Source organism: Leucoraja erinacea, chromosome 25 (genome assembly GCF_028641065.1).
Source record: "Leucoraja erinacea ecotype New England chromosome 25, Leri_hhj_1, whole genome shotgun sequence".
NCBI lineage: Eukaryota > Metazoa > Chordata > Chondrichthyes > Rajiformes > Rajidae > Leucoraja > Leucoraja erinaceus.
In genome coordinates, this window is record NC_073401.1 from 29,780,198 (window position 1) to 29,793,416 (window position 13,219).

Below are 13,219 nucleotides of genomic sequence, written 5' to 3' on the forward strand. Positions count from 1 at the left end.
CGGCTGAGCCAGGGTGTTGTCATCACAGTGAATGGCAGTGCTGGCTCAAAGGGCCGAACGGCCTCCTCCTGCACCTATTTTCTATGTTTCTAATAAGGGGCAAGCCATTTAGAACGGAGATGAGGAAACACTTTTTCACACAGAGGGTTGTGTCCACCGCCATTCAATGTGATCACGGCTGATCATCCCCAATCAGTACCCCGTTCCTGCCTTCTCCCCATATCCCCTGACTCCGCTATCTTTAAGAGCCCCATCTAGCTCTCTCTCGAAAGCATCTAGAGAACCGGCCTCCACCGCCCTCACCAGGCAGAGAATCCCACAGACACACAACTCTCTGGGTGAGGAAAAAGTGTTTCCTCGTCTCCGTTCTAAATGGCTTACTCCGTTATTCTTAAAACTGCCAACCCAAACTCTGGTACTTGCCTCGATCCAGATGTGGTGGGGGGTCACCTCTGGGGGTCGGGGGATGGGTTGGCTCTCCTCAGAGGCCGCCAGAGGGTCAGCTTCAATCTTCTCTTCGGCGAAGAGGCCAAACCTCTGCTGCATGGTCATCTGCCAAGCCCCTACCATCTCTCGCATGAACTGCAAATGGCAGGGGCAGTCATTTAAGAGTCCACGCACTCACCCACTCATTCACCCACTATCTCAACTCACACACCCACCCACTCACACACCCACTCACACACCCACTCACTCACACACCCACATCCGCACACACACACTCACACACCCACCCACTCACACACCCACTCACACCCACTCCCCCACCCATTCCCCCACCCACCCACACACCCACACACCCCCCACACCCACCCACTCACACACCCACACACACACCCATACACACACACACTCACACACACACACACACACACACGCACCCACACACACACCCACCCACTCACCCACCCACTCACACACACCCACACCCACACACACACACACACACCCACCCACACACACCCACACCCACACACACACACACACACCCACCCACCCACCCACTCACTCACACCCACTCCCACCCACCCACCCACCCACCCACCCACTCACACACACACCCACACACACCCACACACTCCCACACACACCCACACACCCACCCACTCACACACCCACCCACACACACACCACACACTCACCCACCACACCACCCACACACACCCACACTCACCCACCCACCACTCACCCACTCACCCACACCCACACCACTCACACACCCACTCACCCACTCCCTCACCCACCCACTCACCCACTCACACACCCACACACACCCTCCCTCACCCACCCACTCACCCACCCACACACTCACACACACACACCCACTCACTCACCCACACACACACACACACACACACACACACACACACACACACCCACTCACACACACACACACACACACCCACTCACACACACCCACACACACCCCCACACACACCAGGGGGGCCCCCACCCACTCCCCCACCCACTCACTCACCACTCACACACCCACTCACACACCCCACTCCCCCACCCACCACCCACCCACCCACAACACACTCACCCACTCACTCACCCAGTCACCCAGTCACAAGAGTCGAGTTTTATTGTCCCCCACCCCAGATAGACCCACTCCATTCTCCCACTCACTCACACAGCACCACACCCACACCCAACTACTCACCACATACCCACTCACTCACACATCACCCACTCACCCACCCACTGAGGAAAACACACTCACAGTGTCACCCACTCACCCACTCACCCACCCACTCACCCGCCCACTCACTCACCCCCTCACACACCCACTCACACTCCCACTCTCACACCCTTTCACACACCCACTCACCCACCCCCTCACCCACCCACTCACACACCCACTCACACCCCCCACCATCTCTCCCCCACCCACACACAATGGGTGACGTTTCCCCACCACCCAGGTGCAATACTCACCGGCACTTCGATGCCATTCTTTGCAGCCAACAGCCACTGCCAGCAGCCGACTGCAATCTCCATCCCCATTGCGGTGAACATGCGCAGGGGGGCCCAGCACAGGTGGTGCAGCAGCTGAGGATCACACACTGTGGAGGCAAAGCACAAAACACTCAGACAACACACTACATCTTTTCCAGTCATAGTCAAAGAGTCGAGTTTTATTGTCCTGTGTCCCAGATAGAACGATGCCATTCTCACTTGCAGCAGCACAACACAATATGGAACATAGTACAGTGTAAACATATTTTAGGTGCAGGAGTAGGCCATTCGGCCCTTCGAGCCTAAACCGCCATTCAATATGATCATGGCTGATCATCCAACTCAGTATCCCGTACCTGCGTTCTCTCCATACCCTCTGATCCCCTTGGCCACAAGGGGTCTAACCCTCTCTAAATATAGCCAATGAACTGGCCTCAACTACCCTGCTGTGGCAGAGAGTTCCAGAGATTCACCACTCTCAAACAATATGATGCATGAGGAAAAACAGTTCAGTGTGTGTGTATGTACACACACATATTTATGTATATTCTACACACACACAAATATATATATATATGCATATATATCACAATATATATATATATATATATATAGACATATAATATAGATGATAGGTTCATATATAGACACAAAATGCTGGAGTAACTCAGCGGGACAGGCAGCATCTCTGGAGAGAACGAATGGGTGACGTTTCGGGTCGAGACCCTTCTTCATCTCTCCAGAAATGCTGCCTGTCCCACTGAAACCAGCATTCACACAGACACAGACACACACAACAAAAACAATAATAGTCACAACATATGTAGTTCAGAAGGTAGACAAAAGTGCTAAGAGGTCTCCTATGGTCCTGAGAGGTCTCCTATGGTCCTGAGAGGTCTCCTATGGTCCTGAGAGGTCTCCAAAGAGACATAGCGTCTTTCTGGTCGCCGCTGAGTTTTCAACACGTTGAAAATTTCGGCAACCTCTCACGGGTGCCGGCAGTCGCCTGTCGAGGTCGCGATCGCGGGACAGGCCCTTTACGTGGCACCATTAACTCAAATTGAACGTGGGAGGCTGCAGTCCGTCACTGTTGCACAGCCCATCTATTGCAGGGATACACTATCAAATAATGATTGCACTCAGCTTGAAAGGTCAATCTGACTGAATTACAAGAAAGAAAAGCTAGTTCCCCACAGATGCTGCCTCACCCGCTGAGATTCTCCAGCATTTATGTCTGCCTTCGATTTTTCCAGCATCTGCAGTCCTTCCTTAAACAAGCCAGAAGATGCGGTTCTTTGGCTGCCAGAGACGCTGCCTGACCCGCTGAGTTACTCCGGCTTTTTGTGTCTTTCTTCGGTGTAAACCAGCATCTGCTGTTCCTTCTCACACGTTAATCTCTCTCTGTGCTGGTGTCCGGTACCTCCACAGCAGGGATCACCGTATTACAATAATCTAATCTATAATGTCATAATATTTACTACAATGCCACGGGGTCGAGGAACGAGCGTTTACGTCGCGGCCCTGTTTCCCGCCGATCTTTCCGCCACCACGGACAAGAAACGACAAGACAAGACAGACACCATTGTATGCAGATGCCGAGAATAGAAACATAGAAATTAGGTGCAGGAGTAGAGGCCATTCGGCCCTTCGAGCCTGCACCGCCATTCAATATGATCATGGCTGATCATCCAACTCAGTATCCCGTACCTGCCTTCTCTCCATACCCCCTGATCCCCTTTAGCCACAAGGGCCACATCTAACTCCCTCTTAAATATAGCCAATGAACTGTGGCCTCAACTACCCTCTGTAGCAGAGAGTTCCAGAGATTCACCACTCTCTGTGTGAAAAAAGTTCTTCTCATCTCGGTTTTAAAGGATTTCCCCCTTATCCTTAAGCTGTGACCCCTTGTCCTGGACTTCCCCAACATCGGGAGCAATCTTCCTGCATCTAGCCTGTCCAAGCCCTTAAGAATTGTGTAAGTTTCTATAAGATCCCCTCTCAATCTCCTAAATTCTAGAGAGTATAAACCAAGTCTATCCAGTCTTTCTTCATAAGACAGTCCTGACATCCAAGGAATCAGTCTGGTGAACCTTCTCTGCACTCCCTCTATGGCAATAATGTCCGTCCTCAGATTTGGAGACCAAAACTGTACGCAATACTCCAGGTGTGGTCTCACCAAGACCCTGTACAACTGCAGTAGAACCTCCCTGCTCCTATACTCTGAATGTGTGTTCAGCTCTGGCTGAGTCGTGTGTGTGCGGGCTCGGTAAGACTCCATGAAACTTATAATAGGGACATCCCTCACCCTCTCTTCGGATGAGCAGAGCTGTGAGGTTGAACATGGACTGTGTGTAGGCATCAGTCTTGACTGAGTCCAGGGCTTCCGTTAGTTTTTTAATCATGATCTTGTTCAGGTCAGACTGCCAGCCGGTCGCTTCAGAGAACTGAATCATTCCCGCTACCTGCAGAGAAGAGGGACATAATGAAACAGCGCAAGATGTTGAATAACCCGACCGGCAACATAATCGCTGCTTGCCGAGCGATGTCAGTCGCAGAGTGTAACCACTTTGCTTTTGTTACGGAAGTTTTAGTTTGCAGCTTTCGAGATACAGCACGGAAACAGGCCCTTTGGCCCACTGAGTCCATGCCGACCATCGATGCACGGTATCACACTTTTACATCCACTCCCTTGGTGTTTTCAAGAGAGAGTTAGATTTAGCTCTTGGGGCTAACAGAATCAAGGGATATGGGGAGAAAGCAGGAACGGGGTACTGATTGTGGATGATCAGCCATGATCATGTTGAATGGCGGTGCTGGCCCAGAGGGCCGAATGGCCTACTCCTGCACCTGTTTTCTATGCTTCTACACACCAGCGGCAATTTACCGAGGCCAATGAACCTACAAACCCGCACGTCTTTACTAGAGCACCCGGACTTAACCCAAACGTCACAGATAGAACGTGCAAACTCCACACAGGCAGCACCCGAGATCAGGATTGAACAGTGTGGCACTTCTCCTTGTCTTTTTTTCATGGATGAAGCTGTTCCCTGAGTGTTATCAATTACGTTATCGTGCTGTGAAGGGCTTTATACCATGATATTTAACCAAGTGCCATTATTCATGTACAAACAAGCAATGGCAAGATATATGAGCAAGAACCTGTTTAACGGCCAGCACGCTCTACACCTCTGAAAGGGCCTGGGTTAGATCTTGACCTCCAGTTCTTTCTGTATGGAGTTTACACCTTCTCCCTGCGACCAAATGTGTAGTAAGGAACAGTAGACAATAGGTACAGGAGTAGGCCATTCGGCCCCTCGAGCCAGCACCGCCATTCAATATGATCATGGCTGATCATGAAACTGCAGATGCTGTTTTAAACCGAAGATAGACACAAAAAGCTGGAGTAACTCAGCGGGACAGACAGCATCTCTGGAGAGAAGGAATGGGTCAAGAAGGGTCTCGACCTGAAACGTTGCCTTTTCCTTCGCTCCATAGATGCTGCCTCACCCGCTGAGTTTCTCCAGCATTTTTGTCTACCTTCTAGTTTAGTTTAGTTTAGTTCAGATACAGCGCGGAAACAGGCCCTTCGGCCCACCGAGCCCGCGCCGACCTGCTATCCCCGCATTGACACCACCCTATGCAGACACTAGTGACAATTTACACTTATACCAAGTATAGAAACCCTGGCCGATTATCCTGCACGTCTTTGGAGTGTGGGAGGAAACCGAAGTTCTCGGAGAAAACCCACGCAGGTCACGGGGAGAACGTACAAACTCCGTACAGACAGCACCCGTAGTCGGGATCAAAACCGGGTCTCTGGCGCTGTGAGGCAGCGACTCTACCGCTGCACCTCCGTGACGCCTACTCTGGCTTCACGGAACGGCGGGCAAAGGGAATAGACGAGGCAATAGACAATAGGTGCAGGAGGAGGCCATTCAGCCCTTCGAGCCAGCACCGCCATTCAATGTGATCATGGCTGATCATCCCCAATCAGTACCCCGTCCCTGCCTTCTCCCCATATCCCGACTCCTTTATTTTTAAGAGCCCTATCTAGCTCTCTCTTGAAAGTATCCAGAGAACCTGCCTCCACCGCCCTCTGAGGCAGAGAATTCCACAGACTCACCACTCTCTGTGAGAAAAAGTGTTTCCTCGTCTCCATTCTAAATGGCTTACTCCTTATTCTTAGACTGTGGCCCCTGGTTCTGGACTCCCACAACATCGGGAAGATGTTTCCTGCCTCTAGCGTGTCCAAACCCTTAACAATCTTACATGTTTCAATGAGATATCCTCTCATCCTTCTAAACTCCAGAGTGTACAAGCCCAGCCTCTCCATTCTCTCAGCATATGACGGTCCCACCATCCCGGGAATTAACCTTGTAAACCTACACTGCACTCCCTCAATAGCAAGAATGTCCTTCCTCAAATCAGGGGACCAAATCTGCACACAGTACTCCAGGTGTGGTCTCTGAGGCAAAGGATCCCGTTAAAAACCTGCACTTACCTCTCCTGCAGAACGGTTGCGGAGGTTGAGTGACGACATGAAGTTGGAATAGTCCTTCTTCACGCACGCGGGCCTTTCATTCAGCTGTGTAGCCTGCGGACAGTCAGACACAACAGGAGCGACATTACATGCGTGGGAAGGAACTGCAGACGCTGCTGATACACCGAAGCTGGAGTAACTCAACAAAAAGCTGGAGTAACTCAGCGGGACAGGCAGCATGTCTGGAGAGAAGGGATGGGTGACGTTTCAGGTGGAGCCTGAAGGAGCTGAAACGTCACCCCTTCCTTCTTTCCACAGATGCTGCCCGTCCCGCTGAGTTACTCCAGCACTTTATGTCTATTGTCAAGGTGTTGCATGAGGTGTAAGCTACTCCTGTCAGCTGCTCCATACAGTGCAGAAACAGGCCCTCTCAGCCCACCGGGTCCCACACATTAACACTACCCTGGGGCGGGTTGATTGCAACCTTCACGCGGTCCACCCTGTTTTGACGAATGCAATCAACCTGGCGGGACAAGTTGTCCTACAACATTAGTCAAGTCAAGTTTATTTGTCACATACACATACGAGATGTGCAGTGAAATGAAAAGCTGTGCACGCCATATACACAAGAGGAAGGAGAACACTATCCTACACCCACGAGGGACAATTTACATTTACACCGAGCCCATTAACCTACAAATCTGCACGTCTTTGGAGTGTGGGAGGAAACCGAAGATCTCGGAGAAACCCCACGCAGGTCACGGGGAGAGAACGTGCAAACTCCGTGCAGACAGCGCCCGTAGCCGGGATCGAACCCGGGTCTCTGGCGCCGTGAGGCAGCAACTCTACCGCTGCGCCACCGTGCCGCCCTATGTTCTAGGATTTGGAGCAAGAGAAACTACTGGAAGAACTCTTGCAGGTTTCTTTTTTGTAAAGGAAATATGCTCAGAGGAAATATAACTTTGCTCTATTTGTTACTGTAAGAATATATAAGATCCAACGTTGTTCCGACTTGTCCAAATCAGTTTTAATGACTGCAATTTGCACAGCCACCCTTTGCCACAAATTAAATTCCACCGACTCTGTGACCATGCAGCAGTAACTTAACGGATTGCGAGCTGTTAGGTGTCAAATGCTCTTGGATCAGCAAAGGGTCTTTGTCAACTTCAAAAGGTGACACAAAGTGGGTCAGTGGTGCAGGCAGCATCACCAGAGAATGTGACTGGACAATATATTGATGGTAGACAAAAATGCTGGCCAAATCATTGGATGGATTTGAGAGTTAGATAGAGCTCTAGGGGCTAGTGGAGTCAAGGGATTTGGGGAGAAGGCAGGCACGGGTTATTGATTGGGGACGATCAGCCATGATCACAGTGAATGGGGGTCCAAATGACAAATAAATTGATTCTGATTCTGATTCTGATTCTGGCTTGAAGGGTCGAATGGCCTCCTCTTGCACCTATTTTCTATGTTTCTATGTAAACTCAGCGGGTGAGGCAGCGTCTATGGAGCGAAGGAATAGGTGACATTTCAGGTCGAGGCCCTTCTTCAGACTGATGTGGGGTTGGGGGTGGGGGCGGGAAGAGTTTTTTTAATGATTTTTTTAATGATACTGCCTGTAAGGGAAATTCATTTCGTTGTCTCAAATTGAGACAATGACAATAAATTTGGATACAATACAATACAATACAAAAGAGGAAAGGACGAGGCGCGGAGAATGGGCTGTGGGAGAGCTGGGAAGGGGAGGGGGAGGAGGGAGAAAGAAAGGACTACCTGAAGTTGGAGAAGTCAATGTTCATGGGGTGTAAACTACCCAAGCGAAATATGAGGCGCTGCTCCTCCAATTTGCAATGGGACTCACTCTGGCCATGGAGGAGGCCCAGGACAGAAAGGTCAGATATGGAATGGGAGGGGGAGTTGAAGTGCTGAGCCTCCGGGAGATCAGGTTGGTTAATGCGAACTGAGTGGATCCTTTTCATCAGAAGAAGGGCCCCAGCCTGAAATGTTTCACCTATCTTCACTCACTGAGTTACATCAGCACAGCGAGTCCCTGTTTTTTAAACCAGCATCTTCAGTTCATCGTATCTTCTTTGTAACCTTCAACTGAGGCCACAGTTTTCTTTGCAGTAACAAACAGATGCTGGTTTATGCCAAAGATAAGACACAAAGTGCTGGAGCAACTCAGCGGGTCAAGCAGCATCTCTGGAGGAAGAGGGTAGGCGACCATTCGGGTCAGGACCCTTCTTCAGTCCGACCTATCCTTTCCCGACAGAGATGGTGCCTGAGCCACTGTCCAGCTACAGTTTTTCTTGCCTGCCACAAGATGGCAACATTCACTTCATGTAGACATTTGGGCCTGGAGCTGGGGGCGTACATCGCCCGGCGCGGCTTTAGTGGCCGCGGGACATTCCAACGCCCACCGGGGGCTCCAACTTTGTGACTGTTGGGCCTGGAGCTGGGGCCTTAAATGGCCGTGGGACTTACCATCGCCTGCCTGGGGCTTCGACAGCGGGAGAGAAATGGTGCAGGGGAGAGAAAAGACTTTGCCTTCCATCACAGTGAGGTGGAGGTTCACTGTGATGGATAGAAACATAGAAATTAGGTGCAGGAGTAGAGGCCATTCGGCCCTTCGAGCCTGCATCGCCATTCAATATGATCATGGCTGATCATCCAACTCAGTATCCCGTACCTGCCTTCTCTCCATGCCCCCCTGATCCCCTTAGCCACAAGGGCCACATCTAACTCCCTCTTAAATATAGCCAATGAACTGTGGCCTCAACTACCCTCTGTGGCAGAGAGTTCCAGAGATTCACCACTCTCTGTGTGAAAAAAGTTCTTCTCATCTCGGTTTTAAAGGATTTCCCCCTTATCCTTAAGCTGTGACCCCTTGTCCTGGACTTCCCTAACATCGGGAACAATCTTCCTGCATCTAGCCTGTCCAACCCCTTAAGAATTTTGTATGTTTCTATAAGATCCCCTCTCTCAATCTCCTAAATTCTAGAGAGTATAAACCAAGTCTATCCAGTCTTTCTTCATAAGACAGTCCTGACATCCCAGGAATCAGTTTTCGACATTGTTTCGGATGTGTGTGTGAATTGAATTGTTTGTGTGTCCAGTAGGAATTGTCTTTGTTCGTCTGGCTGCGGAGACGGAGTTTCGTTTGAGCCTCACTGAGGTACAAATGACATGGAATAAATATTGAATTGAAATGGATTGAATGAAGGCAGAGTCTATCTTTCCCCTCGAGCCCGATCTGCAATACGTTTACCAGAGTAACACCAGAGGGCCTAGACTCTATTTGCCTCTGCATTTTGCCGCAACTCTAGATGGCCTTGCGAAGGATTACAGTCTCGAGGCTTCAATCCGCACTAGTGTCGGCAGCCCTTTGGGAATCTGCGGTGGAGCAAGGAGGGGGGGGGAGAAGTTCTCGATGTCTGCAACCTTTACCTTCCACAGCCCACAGCTGACAATAGCCAGTTTCCTTTATCATCAGGTTTAAGAAGGAACTGCAGATGCTGGAGAATCGAAGGTTACACAAAAAAGCTGGAGAAACTCAGCGGGTGCAGCAGCATCTATGGAGCGAAGGAAATAGGCGACGTTTCGGGACGAAACCCTTCCGGGTTTCGGCCCGAAACGTTGCCTATTTCCTTTTGGGTTTCGTCCCGAAATGCTGGAGAAACTCAGCGGGTGCAGGAGCATCTATGGAGCGAAGGAAATAGGCAACGTTTCGGGCCGAAACCCAAAGGAAATAGGCAACGTTTCGGGCCGAAACCTTTCTTCAGACTGATCGGGGGCGGGGGTGGGCGGGGACAAGAAAGGAAAAAGGAGGAGGAGCCCGAAGGCTGGGGGATGGGAGGAGACAGCAGGGTTTTAGAGAGGAGGTTGTGAAACTGTCTCCGGAGAGAAGAGGAGAACTTCTTCAAGGTAGGCATATCTTGAAGAGATAACGCAGTGGAGTATACACAGTGTTTAAGAAGGAACTGCAGATGCTGGAGAATCGAAGGTTACACAAAAAAGCTGGAGAAACTCAGCGGGTGCAACATTTATCATCATTTTGTTTGTGCATTTCTTTCATTCATTTATTCTGCATCTCTCCATATCTCCATCTATATATCTCGTTTCCCTTTCCCCCCCACTCTCAGTCGGGAAAAAGGGTCTCGACACAAAACGTCGCCTATTCATGAGATAAGGAATAGGAGCAGAATTAGGCCATTCGGCCCATTAAGTTTCCTCCGTCATTCAATTGTGGCTGATCTGTCTCTCCTTCCAAATCCCATTCTCCTGCCTTCTCCCCATAACCTTCGACTCAAGATTCTATCTATCTCTGCCTTAAATATATCCACCGACAGCCTCTGCAGCCTTCAGTCCGAAGGGTCTCGACCAGAAACGTCACCTATTCCTTCCCTCCAGAGATGCTGTCTGACCTGCTGAGTTACTCCAGCATGTTAGACAATATAGACAATAGGTGCAGGAGCAGGCCATTCGAGTAAGCACCGCCATTCAAGGTGATCGTGTCTATCTTCCATAGAAACATTTGGACAGTTACATGGATAGGACGGGTATAGAGGGATATGGGCCAAACGCAGGCAGGTGGAACTAGTGTGAGATGCGACGTGTTGGTCGGTGTGGGCAAGTTGGGCCGAAGGGCCTGTTTCCGCGCTGTATCGCTCTAATGGGCCTGTCCCATTTACGCAACTTCACAGGTCCTTGCAGGTCGGCGAAAATTGTCAACAGCGGCGACAAGAAAGACGTTACGACTCTTTGGGCGACTGAGGAGACGACTCACGACCGTACATGTCGCGGGGTGAAGCCCGTATGGTCGTGAGTAGTCGCCCAAAGAGTCGTGCCTTGTTCTGGTCGCCGCTGGATTTTCAACGCGTTGAAAATGTTCGCCGACCTGCAACGACCTGTGACGGGTGTCGGCAGTCGCCGAGAAAGTTGCGTAAGTGGGACAGGGCCATTAGTCATGAAAGTAAACAGCTCTTCCTTCTCCTCATTAATACTCATATTATAGCATATTGCAGACAGACACACGCTGCTGGAGTAACTCAGCGGGACAGGCAGCGTCTCTGGAGAGAAGGAATGGGTGACGTTTCGGGCCGAGACCCTTCTTCAGGCCCATGGCCTTATATTGTTGTGACTGATGGGTGCAGTGTTTACAGACTTGTTGTTGTGCTGCTGTTGCTGCTGCTGCTGCTGCTGCTGCTGCTGCTAAGTAGAATGTCATTGTTTCGTTCCAGTAAATATGTGACAATAAAACTCTCTTGGCTCTACATACCCCGAGTGTGGTGTTCTGCCTGTTGTAACTCGCAAAGTTCAAGATGCTTTCCGTTGCCATGGCGAGCCCAGCATGCTGGGACAACCCAGACACCCAGTTCTGGTTCTTATTCAAATACTCCTGCAAAATAAAAACACACACACACACACACACAGATGTTTAGTTTAGTTTCATTTACAGATACACAGCTGAAACAAGCCCTTTGGCCCACCGAGTCCTCATCGACCAGCGATCCCCGCATATTGACACTACCCTACATACACCCGGGACAACATTTTTTTTAAACCTTTTACCCGAAAGCTAATTAACTAGAGCTAGACAGGGCTCTTAAATCTTATTGAAACATATAAGATTGTTAAGGGTTTGGACACGCTAGAGGCGGGAAACATGTTCCCGATGTTGGGGGAGTCCAGAACCAGGGGCCACACACAGTTGAAGAATAAGGAGTAAGCCGTTTAGAACGGAGACAAAGAAACACTTTTTCTCACAGAGAGTTGTGAGTCTGTGGAATTCTCTGCCTCAGAGAGCGGTGGAGGCGGGTTCTCTGGATGCTTTCAAGAGAGAGTTAGATAGGGTTTTTAAAGATAGTGGAGTCGGGGCTTATGGGGAGAAGGCAGGAACGGGGTACTGATTGGGGATGATCAGCCATGATCACATTGAATGGTGGTGCTGGCCCTAAGGGCCGAATGGCCTACTCCTGCACCTATCGTCTATTGTCTATTGTAACTGCACTGAAGTTGCCCCTCAGCTTCATGTTTATTATTTTCCCTCTGGTTCTTGATTCCTCTACGGTGGGTAAAAGGCTAAGCATTCACCCATTCTATTCGCCCTGCTCTGGGCAAGAGACTCTGTGCGTCTACCTGAGCTAGGATTTGCTACGCCACTGTAAGATCACCCCTCATCCTCCTGCGCTCCAAGGAATAAGAGTCCCTAGCCTGCTCGGCCTCTCCCTGTAGCTCAGGCCCTCAAGTCCCGGCAACATCCCCGTAAATCTTCTCCGCACCATTTCCGGCTTGAATCAGCCAAGTCGTTTCTATACAAACATCAAACAACAGCCTCGAGTGTTACGGGACCCTGATCCGTTGCCGAATCTTCCGGCAGCTTACCTGAAGATGGGACTTGGTGACTGACGGAGCCCACTTCATCGCCTCCTGCAGTATCCCACCGCAGCGAGCCGCAAAGTCCCGCACAATACTCTGAGGGAAATGGGGGGGAAAAAACAACCCGTCTTCAACTGATTAAACCTCGCCATGCATTTCGTTGTCTCTGTACTGTACACTGACAATGACAATTAAAATTGAATCTGAATCTGAATCTGAATCTGAATCGGACCAGAACAGGCCTCTTCAGACTGAAGAAGGGCCCCGACTCAAAACATCACCTCATCGCCTTTCTAAAGGTACGTTCTTTAATTCTGAGGCTGTGGCCTCTGGTCCTAGACTCTCCCACCAGTGAAAACATCCTCTCCACATCCACTCTATCCAGGCCTTTCACTGTTCGAT

The 13,219-nt window shown here is 50.3% G+C and overlaps 1 protein-coding gene across 1 annotated transcript in view; it reads right to left on the reverse strand.

Annotated features, from left to right (window-relative positions):
- pi4kab (phosphatidylinositol 4-kinase, catalytic, alpha b) overlaps window positions 1-13,219 on the reverse strand; it is a 114,166-nt gene that overhangs the window by 32,188 nt on the left and 68,759 nt on the right. The window contains exons 28-33 of the mRNA XM_055655413.1: window positions 12,824-12,913; window positions 11,718-11,837; window positions 6,461-6,553; window positions 4,265-4,421; window positions 1,939-2,066; window positions 424-582 (exon numbers count right to left, since the gene is read on the reverse strand). Of these exons, the coding sequence (XP_055511388.1) occupies window positions 424-582; window positions 1,939-2,066; window positions 4,265-4,421; window positions 6,461-6,553; window positions 11,718-11,837; window positions 12,824-12,913 (747 nt within the window). The remainder of the gene's footprint in view (window positions 1-423; window positions 583-1,938; window positions 2,067-4,264; window positions 4,422-6,460; window positions 6,554-11,717; window positions 11,838-12,823; window positions 12,914-13,219) is intronic.